The 20,377-nt window shown below is 48.1% G+C and overlaps 1 protein-coding gene across 11 annotated transcripts in view; it reads left to right on the top strand.

The window, feature by feature from the left end:
* Positions 1-20,377, top strand: part of ITPR1 (inositol 1,4,5-trisphosphate receptor type 1) — a 354,068-nt gene that overhangs the window by 277,182 nt on the left and 56,509 nt on the right. For all 11 annotated transcript variants that reach the window (XM_055557002.1, XM_055556993.1, XM_055557003.1 and 8 more), the window contains 6 exons: positions 4,534-4,734; positions 6,568-6,678; positions 9,092-9,187; positions 12,191-12,313; positions 13,663-13,767; positions 16,732-16,924. In XM_055557002.1, the coding sequence (XP_055412977.1) occupies positions 4,534-4,734; positions 6,568-6,678; positions 9,092-9,187; positions 12,191-12,313; positions 13,663-13,767; positions 16,732-16,924 (829 nt within the window). The remainder of the gene's footprint in view (positions 1-4,533; positions 4,735-6,567; positions 6,679-9,091; positions 9,188-12,190; positions 12,314-13,662; positions 13,768-16,731; positions 16,925-20,377) is intronic.

Raw genomic sequence — 20,377 nt, 5'->3', positions numbered from 1 at the left:
TGGGAAACCCGGCTGTCCCACCAGTAGGAAAACAAAGCCTTCAGCTCGACTGTGGCGTGTTTGTGGCTGGGGGCCCCGCCCTGCTGCTGGGGTGATTCCTAGGCTGAACTTCGTGGCCATTGCTCTGTACCGTTCGCCTGTACCAGTGTCCCTGGTCTCCACCAACCTCAGGCTCCGAAGGAAAAGTAGATTAAGACTTTGCATGTGTGTATTGATTTCCTCACCTCGGCAAGGACCTGCTCTGTGCCCTGAGCCAGGGCGATGGAGACCCCCCTACCCCTGCTCCCCACAAAGCAGGAGCCCCTGGTAAGAGGGAGACGACCACGCAGCATGCTGAGGGCTATTGTTGTGCCATCTTAGGGGTTTTGTAGATTCAGAGCAGGAGAACCAACACAGTGAGCCAGGTCCAGGAAAGCTTCTCAGAGAAGCTGATGTCTGCTGAGTTCTGAACTAACCAAACACAAAAACCCCCCTTGAGTAGAGTCCTGTCCATGAACGTCAGAGGGGCAGTCCCAAGGTGCTTGTTTCCTGAGTGTAGCTCGGGTTTCGTGGATCTGTTCTTCCTCCCCTCCACCCCCTGGAACTCCCATCTTCACTGGGGAAGCAGAGGGAGGCCCTCATTGTATGAATTCACCCTTCCTTGTGGGGAAATCCTCACAGATGTTGTTTTGTACCTTACTGTTGTTCAGTCGTGGCCGACATGACTGAGCCTGCAGCCTGCCAGGCTTCCCTGTCCTCCACCATCTCCCAGAGTTTGCTCAAACTCATATCCATTGAGTCAATGATGCCATCCAGCCATCTCATCTTCTGTCGCCCCCTTTCCCTTCTGCCCTTAATCATTCCCAACATTAGGGTCTTTTCCATTGAGTCGGTTCTTTGCATCAGGCGGCCAAAGTATTGGAGCTTCAGCCTCAGCATCAGTCCTTCTAGTGAATATTCAGAGTTGATTTCGTTTAGCATTGACTGGTTTGATCTCCTTGCTGTCCAAGGGACTCTCAAGAGTCTTCTCCAGCACCACAGTTCAAAAGCATCAATTCTTTGACGCTCAGCTGTCTTTAGCTCTTCGCAAAACTCTGAATTAATTCTCCAAGCCCTGTGGCCAGAAGCATCTTTCCATGAGTCCTTCCAAAACTCCATTCTCCAATATACTGGTCTTCCAGAAACAGTGGTATTGTGGAGAGAAGGAGTGTACAGTATAATATATTAAAAAAAAAACTTAACAATTTAACCTTTGAGGGTACCATAACGCCAGTAATTTTAAACTGTTTAAGGCTGCAGAATTCTTTGTTTGAACAGCTCAGAAGGTACAAGGTAAAGCAAATGAAAGCAAGGCTGCTTTGTTCATAATAGAAACTACAGAGTGCTCGAACTTTGCTTTCTCATCTATAAGAGCTCTGAGACATGGGGCATTCCTGGGGTCCCCCAGGGTTTTGCAGGGCCCGGCTGGCAAACCAGCAGTCTGGACCAAGGGTTTAGAAGCATGAAGCTTGCACTCATCTTTACAGACTCCCACTAAGTCAGACAGCCTGAGCTAGTTAATAAAATCTCTCTGACAAGAAGATGCTTGTAGGAGTCTGGCTCTCAAAATGATAATTTTAAGTGGGATTCGGCAGCTCTGAATGCCATCTTCTTGGTAGTGTTCTGGATCCGATGGTGAATCTCTGGGTCAGGGTTTCCTTTTGGATCTGAAGGAGAAGACATTTTCATGAGGAAAGAGGGACCAGCTCCCTGGTAGAAGGAAGTGCAGATAAGCCCAGAGAGGGAGGGATTCTGGCCTTTTGAAGTTGCCCAGAGTTTCTTGTCATGTTTATAACCTTAACTCTCCTGTTGATAAATGTTCAATAGAGATAAAGCCACCGAACTTGACTTTGCTGAATGGGCAGTTGCTGCCTTAAGCAAGCTTTGTTCACAGTAGCAAGAACCTTGATGGGAAGGACTGTTTTTGAACCATTTTTCCATTGCTTTTGAACCTTCCCCTGAGAGGCTGGCTTTGCTTTGATCTCGGTTAAGGGATGCAGATTCTGATTTCTGTCCACTGAGGTCTGTTTAAGCCCAGACTTAAAGTCTTTGATTTCCTTCATCTTCCCATCCTGACTTGGTCCCTGGCACTCCAAGGAAGACCACAAAAATAACAGGATTTTTCTAGCCTAGGCAAGGTGGGGTGAGTGGTATGTGCTAAGGGTAAACTGTATTCCTTAAGCGTGGAAGTTCCCATGGGCCTTTAGCAAGTGGCACAGCAAAAAACCTCTGTTTTTGTAGAGAATAAGAGAAAATGGATGTGAGTTAGGAGGGAGAAATTCTGGGTGGACACGCTATAAAGATCATGAGAAATGGGAGAGGCTTTCAAGAAAGGGCTGCTCACTGTCCTTCCTGGAGGGTCTGAAGCATGTCAGCCTTGATGACTCCCCAAGTCCTCTTTCTCCCATTCATTCAACTTAACTCAGATATTCAGGCAGTGTTTGTGAAGCCCCTGGCCCGACACAGTCCCTGTGCTAGTCGGCTGTTGCCAGTGCTGGTGCTCCAGTCCTACTGGAGTCAGGATGGAGGGCTTCCTGAAAGAAGTAACTTGAGACCCCAACCTGAAGGAAGAGAAGTTAATCAGAGAGTTACTCTCTGATTAATCACAGGAGACAGGGAGAGCGTGACAGACAGAGGGAACGGTGCGGCTGAAGCCCCAGAGATGAGAGAGTGAAGGGTGCTTGAAGAGCAGAAAGAAGTTCGTGGCTGCCAGACAGAGACGAGCACGGCGGGAGAGAGGGTGTCCTCGAGCAGAGGCAGGGGCATGGCAGGAATGATGACGCAGGAGTAGGGGAGGAAATTGGACCTCAAGAGCCATGCTGTGCATTTGAGCCTAGGACAGTCTGGTCCTCCCCTATCCTCTTCATGAATATTCCTCCACCCCACCATGGCATGGCGTGGGGTTCAGCCAGGCTGTTAACAGGTAGAATCTTCTTTGAGGGACTGGAGCAAGAAATGGCTGTGGAGCCCTCCTCTGGCTTCCTGTGGTCCTTAGAAATGTAGTCACGGGCAAGCGCACGTGGTTCTCAAACATCTGTCCTTCCCCCACCTCCCACCCGGACCTGAGTGATGGCCCAATTTTTAGACTTGTCAGAAAGGCTTAAGCATAAGGGACTGAGCTTAATTTGGGGTTGGGATGACAGTGACGGGTGGTTAGCTTGTTGACAAGTCAAGCATTAAACTTGATTACCAGCTTTTAATCTGTGCATTTATAAATGTTTTAATTGTACAAGGAATATATTCTTTGTACATAATGAATGAATTATACAATGAATATATTCTTTCTGTGAAGGCTTAAATGAAAATAAGTGTTCGGTTTAAAAAAAAAAAAATAAGGTCCCTCTTCGCATTCCCACATTGTTCTGAACTGAAGCCTTCCTGTCCTTTTCCTGTATCTTTAGATGGGAGCACTGGATCCCTATTAATCTGCTAGTTGCCCTTTTTGTTTGCTTAACTCAACAGTATATCCTAGAGATCTTTCCATATTGATACACACGGACCTGCTTTGGTGTTTGCAACTTACAATATTAAAGACTGTTGATGGATTATCGTTTGTTTATGTCCCAACTGATGAGCCTTTAGGTTGCTTCCAGCTCTTCTCTGTCTCAAACAGTGCTGTCTCAAACATCCAATACGTACTTTGCGAACAGTAACAGAGGTGGAATTACCGGGTCAAAAGTTACATTCATTTTATTTTTTAATTATCTTTTTAGAAAGATAATCCAAAAAGATAATTTTCTGATTTTCTACAGCAAACATATGTAACTTTTATAACTATGCCCAAAAGCATTTGTGGTTGATCTTTGCCTCTTTTTAAGAAGAGATTACTGGAGTCTATGACCCAAAAAAAAAAAAATCTCCATATGAAAATAGACATTGTATTATGGAATGTGCCTTGGTTTACTTCATTGAGAAAGTATCTGCCCTTAAGTCTTGTTAACATTGTAAGTTTACCTTGAGAATACATACTCGGGCACACGCACACAAGCATACACACATTTATTCACTTTCATTCCTTCCTTTAATAATGGAAGTGACCCAACGAGGTAATCCAGATCCCCACCAGGGCCGTGACGTAAGCCCTCCTGTGGCACTTTATGCTGTGATGATTTACCCTCAGGACTACACTCTGGGCATTCAGCATCCAGACCACACCATCATCTTTTCAATAAAACCACTGTCCTTGGAAATGTCAGAAGACTCTGAACTTAACATGTGGTGGGCAGGGAGGTGGGCTGGAGTGAGGAAGAGAGAAATGAGAAACAAGGGTCTTGGAGTCTGAAGTGGGTTGTCAAAGAGGAGCTCTTCTCCACTGCATCCCATACAAAAGCCAAGTGTTCGTAGCTGTTGCCAAGGCTGCATCCATGGCTGACCATCGTGGGGGCTGACTCTTCTGTTCTAACCAACGCAATCCTGTGCCCCAACCGACTACACATGATCACAATGGCAGGCTGAGTGACCGTTTCCCTCCCTCTTTGCCTCTGCTCCCTAAACCTGGGGACGCCCCAATTGCAGAACTTCCTCCGTTGCCAAAACAACAAGACCAACTACAATTTGGTGTGCGAGACGTTGCAGTTTCTGGACTGTATTTGTGGAAGCACCACCGGGGGTCTTGGTCTTCTGGGACTCTATATCAACGAAAAGAACGTGGCCCTCATCAACCAAACCCTGGAAAGTTTGACCGAATACTGTCAAGGACCTTGCCATGAGAATCAGGTAATTCCATTTTTCTTTGAGGAGGTGGGGAAAAAGAAAAAAAGGTGTATCATTTTGAAGCCTTGATGACATGGACTAGTTCAGAAGTCATATAGCATCTGGCTGTAGACCTTGGGAGTCAGGAGAACTAGAGGCCTCTGTCCAGCAGTGAGGAAGCAGCCACTGGATTTTATTATGTTCCAGGATGTGACCTGATCCCAGGCATCAGCGGGCATCCTGGTCTGTGCCCAGTTTGATTTGGTTTGAATGGCCCAGCTCTTAACTTTGCTGGGAATACATGGTAAAGTTGGAGGTAAATGAGTAAGACCAGAAGATTGGGCTCTATTTCAAATATTAGGGAAGACACAAAAAGGGACCACCTCACAGAAGGAGGTTTTAACTTAAGAGAGAAGAGCCTTGCTGGACATGAGACCATTTGAAAATAATATGAGAAAAACATACAGTTAACATTCGGAGAAGAGAAAGACCCATTAGTCTTTTTTAAAAATAATTTTTGTTTATTTATTTATCTTTGGTTGTGCTGGGCTCGCTGCTGCAAGGGCTTTTCTCTGGGTGCTGCGAGCGGGGGCTGCTCTCCAGTTGCAGTGCGCAGGCTGCTCATGGCAGTGGCTTCTCTCGTTGTGGAGCACAGGCTCTAGGTGCGCAGGCTCAGCAGCTGCAACTCCCAGGCTCTAGAGCACAGGCTCAGCCGTTGTGGCACATGGTCCCAGTTGCCCCGCGGCATGTGGGATCTCCCTGGATCAGGGATTAAACCCATGTCTCCTGCATTGGCAGGCAGATTCTTTACCACTGAGCCACCAAGGACGCCCAAGACCCCTTGGTGCCTCTCAAGAAGCATATTTTTGGAGTGGAACCCAGTAGAGTCATTGCTTATCCATGACATCTTATAGATTTTGTGAGGTTTTGCACTGATGCTAGAACGAGTGTGGTTTTTAACTCAAATTCTAGCTGTCTCCTAGTTGGAAGGGATAGGCCAGTGCTTAAAATAGCCCATGATAAACCCAGTGGCCAGGGCAGGTATGACATGCCGTGTTACTTGGGATCCAAGGCCAGAACCTTGGCTCAGAAGAGAAGCCTGGCTTACGAGAAGGGCCACTCACTGGATGTTGAGAATCTGATCGTAGTTGTCCATGACTGTGAGGCCAGCATTTTGTTAGATCCACTTTCCTCTCCAGGTTCCCTGATGAGACAGATGGTATAGTTGGAGTTAAAGTGAAAAGAAACAAACAAACAAAAAAATTATAACAGGCTTGGGGGGGAGAGGTTTTATCTGACATCTAAGTGAATTTCCTTATAACCTCAAGTTGGCTTTTCTGCCAAACTGAGGTCTGTGCAAAGGAGCGTACTGGTGTGAATTCTGCTGCAAACGGGGATCTTACCTGGGGGAAGGTGATTAATTCTGATATTACGTGAATTAAAACTTGCTTTCCAAGCTCGAGCCTGAAGCAAAAGTGTGCGATATGAAAACCGAGTGATGTAGAGAGAGTGGAACACACCTTTCAAGGGGAAACCGGTGCTCAGAGCCCAGAATCAGTCACACACCATATTTTCCCTTAAGAACAAAAGCCCATTGCGCTGTTTGGATTAGATGCGGCCAATTTATCAGTTACAGTGCATGGGGACTTTCCTACTGTTTACTGTTAATTCTGAAACTAGAGATTTTCATCTGTCTTTTATTTTTACCACTTTCTCACGGAAAATTTGCTGCCCTCCCCTAGAGACATGACTGGGAGTGGCAAACCTTGTGTTGAAATAGCAGTTCAGCCTGTTGGCCTTTGACGTCTGATACATGACCAGCCTTGTGTCAATGTCTGCATGTGCTTCTTTTCTCAGAACTGCATAGCCACCCATGAATCCAATGGCATTGACATCATCACAGCCCTGATCCTCAATGACATCAACCCTCTGGGAAAGAAGAGGATGGACCTTGTGTTAGAACTGAAGGCAAGTAGGAATTGAAAGCAGAAAAACAGTAGCATTTGGAAACTTTGTTGTGTGTTGCCTGTGCACGTGACGTGGTCACTGCTGTGAAACTAAATCCTGGAGACAGTTGTTTTAAACTCAATGAATGATCCACGTTGCAAGTTCTGAGTAAAAGGCAGAACTTCGGTTTTTCCCTTCCAAATAAGGTCTTGGGAGAGGATATCAGTCTTTCGACTCACAGGTCACATGGAATGGGAACTCATCACCCAAAGCTAAGAAGCAAATTCAGACAGACTCCGAGAACTAACAAGCTGATTCTGAAAGGTGAAGACAGAGAAACAGTGGAAACTCCATTCCCTCTGTGGTCTCTCATTTCCCCTCCCCCCATTGCGGAAAAGGGCCAGTTGAAGAATAGTACCACTAAAACTATCGAGGACCAAAAAAAAATGTTGTATGTTGATCGTATCAGGGAACACCTTTTTCTGTTTCGTGATTGATTTAGCAGAAGGGAGGTTCATCAATGCTGGGTTAACATAAGGAAAAGTTAAACCGCCCAGTATTGTGCCTCCCGGCGTCTGATGAGTTTCTTTGCATCCTATACAAACAGATGGCTGATGTAGAAGCAACTTTGACATGCTCACTCCCTCTGACACCAAAAGAGTTTTATGGGGTGAAAGCAGTCACTTCAAGATGCTTAAGCCGCTGGGTTTACAAGCCAGCTTGTTGAATATTTGAGAAGCTGATGGGCTACTCCTGATGTTGATTTCTTGAATGTACAAGAAAATTAGTTAAAAATAAAGTAAAAACAGAAGAACAAAAAACCCTCACTCCTGTCTTAGGGGTTCCAAAGATTCTCTGAGTCCAAAGTTTTACTTTTGAGAATTGAGCTTGCAACCCAGTCTGGTGTCTAAAGTGTGTTTTGAAACGTTAGCCTCCCTGAGCACATTTCCTTTTTAACCGTTCCCGTGTTGGGGCAGGTTGAGATCTGCCCTCCTTCTCACGCCCGCATGGAGCACCGGGTGCTTTGTCATTGTCATGGGAGAGCCTGGATCTACAGGGTTTAGCTGAAAAGCCAGTCTGTGTTTATGGCATCATTGGTGCCAGAGGAAAGGTCGTCAGGGAAGGTGGTAACACAGAAGCCCACAGGAATCACCCAGTTCTTTTTATTTTATTTTAATGTTTCTAACCGGGAGTCCACGCTAATGGATAGTTTGGGTCTATCATTTAAGTGGATTTGTTTCTTTGGGCTATTTTTAACTCCTTTGACAAATCCTATTGTAGAAGGATCACCTCATTCAGGCTCATATCCCTGGCAACCATTTATCAGGATATATAAGAGGAGAACCTGAAATAAACTGAGACCTTCAGGTGCTCCTCATCAGCATTTCAGTGGCATTTGTAGCTAGTCCAGTAACCTGAAGGTTATTAGAGACATTTCTTCCCTGTGAAAAGCCATCTTTCGATGGCATAACAACCCGATGGAACTGCTGTGATCTGTGCTTGGGGAGAAAAAAAAAAAAAAAAAGATACTGCCCCCTCTCACCAAAACAACAGCCTTCGAGTCCAATACACGAAGAAGCATGTGGATTATCATAGTCCTGGAACCTAAAAGCTGAGATGTGCAGGGAGTGGTTATGTAAAAACTTTGAACATAGTGGGAAATGATGGTTTAACATGCGTACGGTAATCCCTTGGGTCCCTTTTGTTAACTGGCATTGGCTGTACTCTCATGGTAATATTAGGGGCTATAGAGCTGATAGTGCTATTTTAGGTCACGGAAGTATAAGTATTAGTCACTCAGTCATGTTCGATTCTTTGTGATCCCATGGACCGTAGACCACCAGGCACCTTTGCCCGTGGAATTCTCCAGGCAAGAGTACTGGAGTGGGTTGCCGTTTCCTTCTCGCTTAGGTCAGGGAGGAATTACCTTAATTGTCAGCCTTCTCTGACCTGCAAGGCTGAATCACAGTGTTGATAACCAACCCCTGCCCCCGAAGGCATCTGGGTCTATGTCTCAGGGGCTTCCTGACCGCTGTCATCATCAGGATCCCAGTGGATCCACCAGGCTCCCTTGTTTAACTGTCCCATGTCCACTAGGAGTTGGACCAAGTGACTGTAAGGGTAAACTGTACCCAAACAGATAGGTGCCTCTTTGACCATCATCTGTTCCTGTGGACGTGTTTTTGGGGTCGTAAGTGGCACCTTCTCAGTTGGTGCAGGTGGTTTTGGATGTATCGGGTTGGCCAAAAAGTTTGTTCTGGTTTGTACACTCTTAGGGAAAACCCCTAACGAACTTTTGGGCCAACCCAGCGCTGGACCCACACCCTCCCATGGAGCGGAACATTTGGATGCAGCCCCTGATCACCCGTGGTTCAGGCCGGCCGCCCCCTGGCAATTCCTCCTCATATCTTCCTCCCTTTGTGTCTCCAATTAGAACAATGCATCCAAGTTACTCCTGGCCATCATGGAGAGCAGGCATGACAGTGAGAATGCTGAGCGGATCCTCTATAACATGAGGCCCAAGGAACTGGTGAGTCGGACAACTGAGCCCCTGGCCCTGGCGCTGAGCAGCATCAGAGCTTCGTGGGAGCCGGAGCAGAGTATCTACTTCCTTGAGCTTTCTTTGTGATGGCAGCAATCAGAAGTGCAAAGAGAACATTTGATTCAGGCCACTGACCAGGGCAGGGGAGTGACCCCTGTATGGAATAGGTGGCCTCTGCCTTCAGCATAGCCCCCAGGGAAAGCCTCCCCAGGCTGTTTCCCTCGGGGAAGGCGGCACCAGGAGGGGTGTGGGAGCCTGGAGTTCACATCCACAGCTCTGCCCTTCTCTGGGTCACCTTGGTGATTCTCTGAGCTCCACTTCCCTGAAAGGAAGAGGATGGTATCAGCTAGTCCAGAGGGTTGCTAGGGAGACTAAGCAGATGATTCCTACAGAGCTCTGTGCATGGTGCCCGCACGCGGTAAACTCTTCTGGAATGTGCTCATTCACGGCTACTCTTTGCTGTGGCTTTGTCCAGGGATCAAGAATTCACATCTCTTCTTGGTATCGAGAACCTGGGCAACAGAATAGTGGGTTTTTTTTTTTTTCCTGGTGGGGGGGGGTGGGGGGCGGTGCTGATGTTTTGGGTCTTTTAAAAAAGAAAACACACTTGTTTATTTTGGGGGGTGATGTTCACAGCTGGCTGTGACTTCCAGGCCGGGAGTCAGGGCTGTAGACTGCGAGACAGCAACTGGCAGAGATGCTGAACCGAACTGAGGACGGAATTCTCTATTTAGACTTTTTCCCACGCAAATAAACTGTAACTGACAGACCTAAATGAGGGCACTAAAACTGTCCTGCCGCCCGGTGACCCAGTGTGTGCTTGGGGCCGGCTGAAGTCCCTTTATGTGTCCCTTTAAATAAAGTTCACAGCGAGCCCAGCACTTTGATCTCTGAGGCCAGGAGTGAGTTCTCAGCCTGAGGCGGAAGTCCTCTCCCAGTTTACGTAAGGGCTTATGTAACTGGGGCTGGGGGTTGGGGAGACTGGGATCTGTCACTCCTGAGTGGGGATGGATGACTGAGCAGGGACCCCACTCCAGTTCCCATCAGTCAAGAACACACCCCATCCTGGGTGGGAGACATGGCAGCCCCCCTGGGTACCACCGGCTTCCAGGTTGTCCCCTTGTGGCTGAACAGCTTCATTCCCAAATCGCAGGGCAGAGTCAAAGGCTTCCTAGAACAAACGCAGTTCTGAGAAGGAGTGCAGCAGAGACACCCTAATGTCGGGAGCACGTGTGCACATATGTGTGTGCACACATACATGTTGTGCGTTCAGGCTCCCAAGTCCTGTGCGACACGTTGTCTGTTCAGTTTGTTTTTAAAGAACCGACAGGAAGACAAGCTCGGAGAGTGAGGGCGTTGTCTCCACAGTTATTTCCAGGGCCTGACCTGGTGTCAGTGCAGAAATGTGTGGCCCTCTGCGTGCTTGATCTCCAACAGTGAAAAGTAATTCACAGTATTGTCCTCGTGGCGATGCAAGAGGCGGAAATGCCTTTTGAGTCGTTAGAGAAAGTGATCAATTTTTAGTGCAAATTAAGGGTTGAAGGCATTGTGTTCTTTTTCTCTGAATGATTGATTCTTGATAGGTTCATTTGATGAACGTTGACTGGGCCCTGTTTTGTCCAGGGTGTTGTGCTGGGTTCCTGGGAGGAACTGAGAAAGGGGCAGAACCAACCCTACCCCCTCACAGGAAGCTGAGGCCAGCAGATGGGAGCAGGAAGGCCGGCACCCAGATGCCCTGGGAAGCATGCTCTGGGCGTGAGAAGATCAAGGTCAAAGCTCAGCTCGCTCGTGTGAATTTTGTCACGCCCCTTTGCCTCTCTGAGTCTGCTTCCTCATCCATAATCAAGGGGAATCTTTGACACCTCATAAAGCGTGGATGAGCCTTCATGTTTCTGAAAGAATAGTGCTCAGCGCATAGAAAGTGCTGGTAGATGTCATCAGTTAAAGATCTTTTCTTCATGTGGTGTAGGCTGCAAGGGACAGGGAAATATCTGAAGCCATAAAATAGTTTCATCAGCTATTCCTAAAGGCGAATGGTTTTCTTTTCTGGTTTTCCTGAAATGGCAAAGGTACGGGATGGGGAGAGATGACAGGAGGAGATGAAGAGATAGGACAAGACTGGTTTCTACGCTTCATTTGTATCATGTTATCGTTCGGGTGCATTTTTTTTTAGCCACCATCCCGTTCTAAAGCAGAAGGTCATAACAGGGAATTCTGTTCAATGTTATGGGGCAGCCTGGAAGGGAAGGGAGTTTACGGGAGAATGGATACATGTATATATATGGCTGAATCCCTTCTCTGTCCACCTGAAACTATCACAACATTGTTTATTGACTATGAAAAAAAAGTGAAAGTCGCTCTGTCGTGTCTGACTCTTTGTGACCCCATGGATTATACAGTCCATGGAATTTTCCAGGCCAGAATACTGGAGTGGGTAGCCTTTCCCTTCTCCAGAGGATCTTCCCAACCCAGGGATCGAATCCAGGTCTCCCACATTGCAGGTGGATTCTTCACCAGCTGAGCCACAAGGGAAACCCAAGAATACTGGAGTGGGTAGCCTATCCCTTCTCCAGTGGATCTTCCCGACCCAGGAATTGAACTGGGGTCTCCTGCACTGCTGCAGGAGGATTCTTTACCAACTGAGCTATCAGAGAAGCCCATTTATTGGCTATGCCCCGATACAAAATTAAAAGTTAGGGAAAAAAAAATAAAAAAGATAGACAGACAGTCATAGATCAGCCACAGGATGTCTGTTGGTTTAGGGAGAATGGATGGGTTTCCCTCTCCTGTCAGTGGAGGCTGATTGGCATTGGCTGCCTGTGATTGTATTAAGAAGGATTCTGAGGCTGTGTCCACACCTGGAGGAAAAGTGTACTGAGCCTGGTGGGCAGTGTCTGTCCCTGGAGGGGAGACTCCATGTGTGTGCTGTCGTTGCCCGTCCTGTGTGGGCCTTCCTGAGACAGGGGCTCTGTGCTATGGCCCTTCTTGCAGGTGGAAGTGATCAAGAAAGCCTACATGCAAGGTGAAGTGGAGTTCGAGGATGGTGAGAATGGTGAGGACGGAGCCGCCTCCCCCAGAAACGTGGGACACAACATCTACATCCTAGCTCATCAGGTGCGACCCCTCCCCAGGCCCCCCTGCCCAACAGTCAACGCCAGCATTCCATGCATGCGCCCTTAAACTTGCTTTTCCTGTAAGGATTCAGCCTGAGGTTGTTTGGGCGCGTGGTAACGTGGCTCACGGGTACCGCCAGCCACCTGACCCCGAGTGTGAGGTCCAGGCTGCTTCCAGTGTTCCATTCCCGCAGGGTCATGTCCTCGGAAACCCCCACATTTCTTAAAAGCGTTCCCACTGAGCCATGACACTTGGATAGTTTATGACTGTGTCTCCAGACACTTGAAAGGAGTCCTAGTCTTTTCATAAATATTGATGAGTCTGTCTTAACCGTCTCAAGAAAGAAACCTCAGCTGCCTGGCCTATCGCACTTGGAAATCTTTGGGAACTTGTCACTCTGCCTTCTCTTTGTTTGCCTTTCGGGGGATGGAGTAATACTTCCTACCCTGGCACCAGAATGCCCTGTTTCGTAACTCGCTTCCCAAGTGGCTGGGCTTCTGAAGACACTTCCTCTTTCTGGAGGTTGACGTGCTTGGAGCAGGCTGAGGTGTGTGGGCAGCTGGGAACTCGGCTGCTTCTGGTCCCCTCCACCTCTCTTAGGTGGAGGCGTTTGATAGAAAACAGTGATGGGATTGGGCTGCAGGTTGATAAGTCTGTGCTCCTTGTCTCCTCCATTCCTGGCATTTAATTTAGCCCCTGGGAGTTTGGGAAGGTCACGTGCACACTGCTATATTTAAAATGGATAACCAACAAGTACCTACTGTATAGCACTTGGAAGTCTGCTCTGTGTTATGTGGCAGCCTGGATGGGTGGGGGATTTAGGGGAGATTGGTTACATGTATATATATATGGCTGAATCCCTTCACCATTTACCTGAAACTATCGCAGTATTGTTAACTGGCTATACCCCAATACAAAATAAAAAGTTTAAAGTTAAAAAAAAAAAGTATATGCCCAAATCAGCTTACTCAATCTTAATGAGCAAGAACATTCATTATCAAATGAAATGATTTAAGCTTTAAAAAAAATGATAATGTAGCCCCTGTGAGGTTTCAGGGTGTTCCTTAAGGAGGCTCTGTGGGGTTGGATAGAAAACCCCACCTTCCTCCTGCCTGGCCAAGGAAACCAGGGCGAAGTGGGCCCTTGAGTGGACATGCACTCTCCACGCCACTGCCAGGCTCCCAAAATAGCTGCCGTGCAGAGCAAGCCTCAGTGGGGTGCAGGGGGGCCCCCCTTCACCCTCCAGCTTGCCGCTTGTTCCCATGCGTCTTTTCTACCCAGAGCCAGGAGGCAGCTGTGTGTTGCTGTTGCAAACAGAACTGACTGCCCTGCCTGCACTTGTGTTCTAGTTGGCTCGACATAACAAAGAGCTTCAGACCATGCTGAAACCCGGCGGCCAGGTGGATGGAGACGAAGCTCTGGAGTTTTATGCCAAGCACACAGCCCAGATAGAGGTAAAGGCCGGGTACACTTGGGACCCAGGCTCACGTCTAGGGCCTCCTCAGTGGGTGCCTTGGGCTGGGGCTGGCGTGCGGTCACTGGTCTGAGTGGTGAACAGGTGGTGAGACGCTACGGTGCACCAGGGCCCGCACTCAATGCTCAAAGCCAGTGACAGCCAAAGTAGTGGGGGCACAGACCCCAAGCGAGGCCACACAAGGACATGCGCTGTGAACTCAGACAAGGGCGTGAGGACGACCAGACGGTATCATGAGACGGTACCACAGAAGGGCCTGCTGTGGAGTGTGGTGGTCAGGGCGGCCTGTTCTAAAGAGCGTTACCTCAGCGCAGACCTTCCAAAGGATGGGAACAAAGGGGCACAGCCAGGAGGCTAGAGTTTGGCAGGCCCCGAGGTGGGAGGTGAAGGTGAAGCGGTGGGGCTTAGGGAGCAGGAGTGAGAAAACACTGGGTCAGAGAGGAAAGAGACAAGCCCAGGTTCTGCAGGACCGCGTCTGGCATTGGCAGGAGGAGTCTGGACTTTACCCTCAGAACTCCACCGAGGAATAATATGACCAGATCTGCACCTGAAAACACATACACACACACTCACAAGAAAGAAATCATCTCCATTTTGCAGCTGGGACAACACTGAGAAAGGACTCAGAGGTTGCGTCACTCAGCGAGAGGTCAGGGCTGACATTTTCATCCATGTCTGGCTGACCACAGAGCCCATGGGTATTTTTAATGTTCCTTGCATTGTCTCCTGGGGGCTGAGAGGGCCCAGACCTGCGCCCGCAGGCTTCAGGCAGTAAGGGATGGTGTGTCCTGATCAGCTAATGAGGAGATGCACAAATACAGTATCTGTGTCAGAGCAAGGATTTTGAAAGACTAGCAGACTCCTTTGGGCCATATGAGACTTGCAGGATAGAGGCATGTTAAAGGATAATCCTACCCGCTGTCTGAGGTCTCGCAGCTGTCCTCATATAATGCGTCATTTCACCCATCGGTTGACCACGACAGTGTGCATGAGCACGTAATCTCAATTGATTGTTCACGACCAGAAGTTTGTTCTCTGGAGCCCTTAGAAGACAAGCTTCAGGTATTTGCGGTGTGGAATGTCAGAGGGGAAAGAACCTTGGAAATGGTCTGGTTGAGCTCCTTGGTTCACCATCAAACTGACATTTGATCAGGCGCAGAGGTGTTAACAAGGTCACCCACTCTGCTAGAGGTTGGAGAAGGGCTGAGATAGATTTTGATTCCCAACTGTACATTGACTAAAAGAGAGGCATGAATCGATCTTGAATAATGGAGAGAAATGGCCAGGCAGGATGGCCTGAGCTCTTGAAATCCTGTTCCTGGGCAGCTGCTCATACCTTCCAGTCTTGCAGGACATAGAGAGTGCTGTCACTCAGGCTTCCACAGACCCTCATCCCATCACTCTGGTCACACCATGCAGGTCGCCCTGAAATCTGAGTATCTGTTCTTGCCAGGAGACCACCTGTTCCTCCATTGTCTCTTCTCAGATCGTGTTCCTTCCGTGTAAGGGGGGCTGATCCAGAGCCCCCCTGATGATGTAAAGCAGGAGGGCCATGGGGGACTGCAGACTGTATATGCACCCGCGTTACCAACACCCGCCCCCCATTCCCAGTTAATGAGGTTGGCTTATGCACCAGACTCGGTAACATGATCTCCAGTTTGATTTGGAAACCACTGGTCTCCAGACGACATCTCCGAGGATTCAGGGAGGCCGGGCTGTGGGAACCTGCCTCGTTTCAGAGTTTCCCACTGCAGCTTGACCTGAGTCATCTCTCTTGCTGCACTGGGAAAAAAAGCACTGGGAGACTGGGAACCAGAACTTCTCAGAGAGGGTGTGGCTCTGGGCCTCACCTGACTTGTCCAGCCCCTGAAGAGGACGGACACAGGGAGGCCCTGCCCATTTAGTATTGCGGCCTGAACCCCCTTTGAAATTTCTGCCTCCCCGGGACTATGACTCAACACAGTGTTGAAAAATTTGAACAGTCTCCCCCAGACAACTCTCTGGGGACTGAACCTGTCTAGGAAGAGCACGGGGAATATCTGTGAAGTGTCCACAACAGGAACCAGCAAAGCTAATTAAAAGAACAATGAGCATGATACCAGTATTAAAAGAGCCTATTGTTTTATGCATCACACATGTTAGATGCTCTGACAGGTCAGAGGTCAGAGGTCACTGCATCTGTGAAAACCAAAGATCTCCTTTTTGAGTTCCTATCTAGGGAAAAGAACCCACCTTTGCAATCTGAGAAAGGCTCTTAGGTGAAATTTGTACCATGATCTAGCACTACATAGTACAGTGGGATCACCACTAGCTGTGTTTGGCTGTTTACATTAAAATTAAATAAAATTAAATGCTAAGCTCCAGTCCTCAGTTGTGCCAGCCACATGTGCTAGTCCTAAGTGCCTATATGTGAAAAGGAACTCTGCTTTCAAAGGGGCAGGCACACAGTTGCGGCATCATCATTCCCATTTTCATCATTCCAGAAAGTTCTGTTGAACATCTGCAGCCCTGAGCCTCATATGAATCTGTACACAAAACACACTTTGAATTGTTCCAGATAAAACTTCATCACAGTACAATTCATGGGTCTGAGGTTAGAAAAATATTTTGACTTACCAAAACGGTTTTATGCATAAATCTAAGAGATACAGCCCAGTCTGGGAGTTACAAAATCCCAGAAGAGTCCGGGTCAGGTCTGTGTTATGCTTGATCTTTAATTCTGGTATGGAACTTCCCTGGTGGTCCAGTGGTTAAGAGTCCAGTCTTCCAATGCAGGGGGTGTGGTTTCAATCCCTGGTCAGGGAACTCAGATCCCACATGCCATGTGGTATGGATAAAAAATAAAAAAAGAAAAAATCTAGGCCGAATACTGAGCCTGTGGCCTGTGCCAAGTCCTTAGTAAAGGATTTTTGACATTTTAATCTCCTCTGTTTTTTCACCCTAGATTGTCAGGTTAGACCGAACCATGGAGCAGATTGTCTTCCCCGTGCCCAGTATATGTGAATTCCTAACCAAAGAGTCAAAACTACGGATATACTATACCACAGAGAGGGACGAGCAGGGCAGCAAGATCAACGACTTCTTCCTGCGGTCCGAGGACCTCTTCAATGAGATGAATTGGCAGAAGAAGCTCAGAGGTGGGTCAGCGCCTCCAGGTGCTATGGAATTGTGTGGTTCTGCAGGTCTTGCGTGCTGGGGTTCGATGGTGAGTGTGTGGACCTCCCCGTAGGAGCAGAGCTGGTGGGGTTCAGGATTCTGTCCCTCTCTGAGCACCAGGATGACCCAGGCACCTTGGGAGCTTGTAAGTGGGCTCCAGCCTCTGGGAGGTGCTGAAAAGGCTTCCTTCCGGCTGCCTTTGACCTGATTCGATTGGAGAGCTCCCAGAAGGACTTAAAATGCTCCTATTTTGATAGAATTAAAGGGATGGAGAACAGACAGGCCTGCTGCTCACAGGATGGCACATTTGAGCCTACCTGAGAGCTCGTTGACCAGCCCACGTGCTCGGAAGACGCTGGTCTTCCCCCTTTTATAGGGCAGTTTGGATTGTTAGACCCTAGAGTCATTTTATAGGCAATGGAATCACTGGCCTGGCCACAGAAGATGCATCATTGCTCGCCAGCGAGTCCCATTGCGGGGCCCAGCCAGGCTGGCAACATTTCCTTGTCTAAAACCCTTGACAGGGCTGCCCTGGCGGGCTTCTCTGCAGCCAGTTTTCATTACGGTTTTAGTGTGATCCTTCAATGCCGACAGTACGCTGGGCACCAGCTGTTGTGACCAGCTTAGAAAGGATGCTGCTTCATTCCTGTCATTAGTCAGGAGCCAGGGTTTGTATTTGAAACCCTGGATTCCAGCTGCCCTGTGTTCACTCCAGCTCCTGCTGAGGGGCGGGGCTGCGGGAGGGGAAACTGGGCTGGAGGTCAGGTTCTGGGTGCTCTGGTCCTCTTCCTCCTTCACCGGCCTGAGCCGGCGCAGTCCTGCCTCCTTTCCTGCTGCCCCTGCTCTGCTCCGCTCCACTCCCTGCCTCCCTGGAATCGGTTAGTGGCAGAAGGCATTGTGCAAGCAGGCTGCCCGCCAAGTGCTGGTCTCACCCCACCCCTACTCCATTCTCCCTCATCTCTAAGGGACACCTCATCGACCAGCACTTCAAAGCATGGTCATGTTTTGCTGAACCAACCCATTTGTCACCCAGCCCCACGCGAGGTGTCTAGCTCACCTTTAACAGAACAGCATGTGTGTCCTGCGTGGTCTGGACCTCAGAAGGCTTCGTGGACAGGTGGCCCCACTATCAGTGTGTCCTTGAAGCCACCGTGGGCTCCATCCAAGCTCCTGTAGCCCAAGTATCATTGGTCATGTTGAACACCCTTGCAGCACTGCGCTCATGCAGTCAGATAAGAAAGATACCCAAAAAGGTTGACAGAGACCTTTGTGTATGCTTGTCTTCTCAGCTGTGGCATTCAATAGAAGGGAACTTCCTCTTATTTGTTGATTTTGCTCTTCCCTGAAATAGTTTGTGATTCCAACTTTAGGAAATGATCCTGAATTCATGGTTTGGTTCATTCAGACCTCCATGATAGTTATTAAAACGGTGGTTTTGGACTTCCCTGGTGGTGTGTTAGATAGGAATCTATTTGCCAATGCAGGGGACATGGGTGTGATCCCTGGTCTGAGAAGACTCCACACGTGGGGAGCAACTACACCCACGTGCCACAGGTACTGAGTCCGCGCTCTAGAGCCTGCAGGCCACAACTTCTGAGCCCACGTGCTGCAAGTGCTGAAACTGGAGTTCCTAGAGCCTGTGATCTGCAACAAGAGAAGCCACCACAAAGAGTAGCCTCCACTTGCCACAAGTAGAGAAAGCCCACGTGCAGCAACGAAGACTCGGCACAACCATAAACACATGGATTTTAAAAAATGATTTTACCCTTTCTAATATGTAGGTCTACTAAGTGCAGGCAGGGAAGCCACCAGGGAAGCCCAATATATAGGTCTACTAAGTACTGATACTAAGACTGGTCAGATATATTCATTCTCTCTGAATTGTGTTATCCAATAGGTATAGAAAATAGGCTCTCCAGGGGGCTTAAGAATTGAAAGAAACATTTTCACCTTTTATGATGAGGCGAGAGACCTCGTAATCCCTCTTTCTGAGATGTTGTCTTCAGCCTGGCAGAGTAGGAAGACCTCAGCTGCAAGAGGTGGGGATCTCTGAATTCATTCTCCTTCCATCACCCACTGGCTTTGTGACCTGACCAAGTGACTAAACCTCTTCTAGGCTCTCCCCTATAAAGTGGGGAATTAAGACTGCCCGAAGGATTGATTGGTCAAGGAATGGCCAGCTCATCATTCCAAGATTTCTATTGCTTTGTAGCTAATACCTTCTCTTATTTGGTCTGTCTTTGTTTCAAAAGCAGTTTTTGTTTCAGTGAAGCTTAAACACAGCTACGGTTGTCAACTGAGAGATTTTAATTGGCTTCATAGCTCTGCTGGTAAGAGAAAAATTGAAAGTAATAACTGAATTAAACATGATTTGCATATTTAGGAAGAGGAGAAATGTACTCATTAGAACTGCAATTAAAATGAAATACATTTTCCCCTCTAAGTAGCTTATTTCTCTTCTGACGCATCTGCAGAAAACAATTCTCTGGCTTTTTTATGAAGCTGGGCTTTACCTTTTCCTGAAACTGTCACCAGGAATCATCTGTGCCTTGGAGAATCTGTAGCTGGGGCTCAGATACACAGGGAGGTGTGTCTGAGACATGTGTTGCTTCATCTTTTCTTCTGCAAGTATTAAGATACTTAGTTCCTATACTCTCTCGAAACCCTCTTCTCTGCTTTACTCAATAGACACACACACACACACTCTCACTCACTCACTCTCTCTCTCTCTCTCTCTCTCTCGTGTGCGTTCACATCCTCCATCCACTGTGCCTCTCTGATATCTTCTCCTGGCCCCGGGGATGAGAAAACTCTGGGCTAAGAAAACTAGAAGGTAGTGGAAGGAAACTGAGGCAGAGCTGCAAAGGCCGGCACTTTGCTACTTGGTGTTATGTGGTGTCTTGTTCAGGCACTCATTCCTGTCTGACTCTTTGCCACCCCATGGACTGCAGCGCACCAGGCTTCCCTGTCTTTGACCCTCATGGTTTTTACACTCATTGGAATAGAGTGGGAAATTCCATTGCTCTATATGCACATGGAGTCTGTGTCCTCAGCAAGCCCCAGTTCCTTAAAAAGAAAGCACTAGGATAAAAGGGTTAGCAGATGCCCTGGGTGCACTGACTTAAATCGCCTGCCCTTCTAGGATCATGGCACCCTGTCTTCTTGCACCTGTGTAGATACCCAGTTGACTTGAAGGGTTGAATATTTGTTCATATTCAAAGTGACACCACAATTTAAGTACAGTGTTAGCCTTGTAAAAGTCAGATTTGTGAAAACTAAACGCCAGAGTTGAGGAGCATTTATTACAGTCTTGTTGAAGCACCACACAGTGGCTATTCTTACACTTGGTTCAGGTTGAGAGCTCCCCATGAAGAGAATCCTGGCTTAACCCTCACTCATCTCTGCCATTTCCTGCCTTTTTGTCTTTTCACTTC

The sequence above is a fragment of the Bubalus kerabau genome, chromosome 20 (assembly GCF_029407905.1).
Source record: "Bubalus kerabau isolate K-KA32 ecotype Philippines breed swamp buffalo chromosome 20, PCC_UOA_SB_1v2, whole genome shotgun sequence".
Lineage (NCBI taxonomy): Eukaryota > Metazoa > Chordata > Mammalia > Artiodactyla > Bovidae > Bubalus > Bubalus kerabau.
This window is presented reverse-complemented; position numbering and strand designations above follow the sequence as displayed.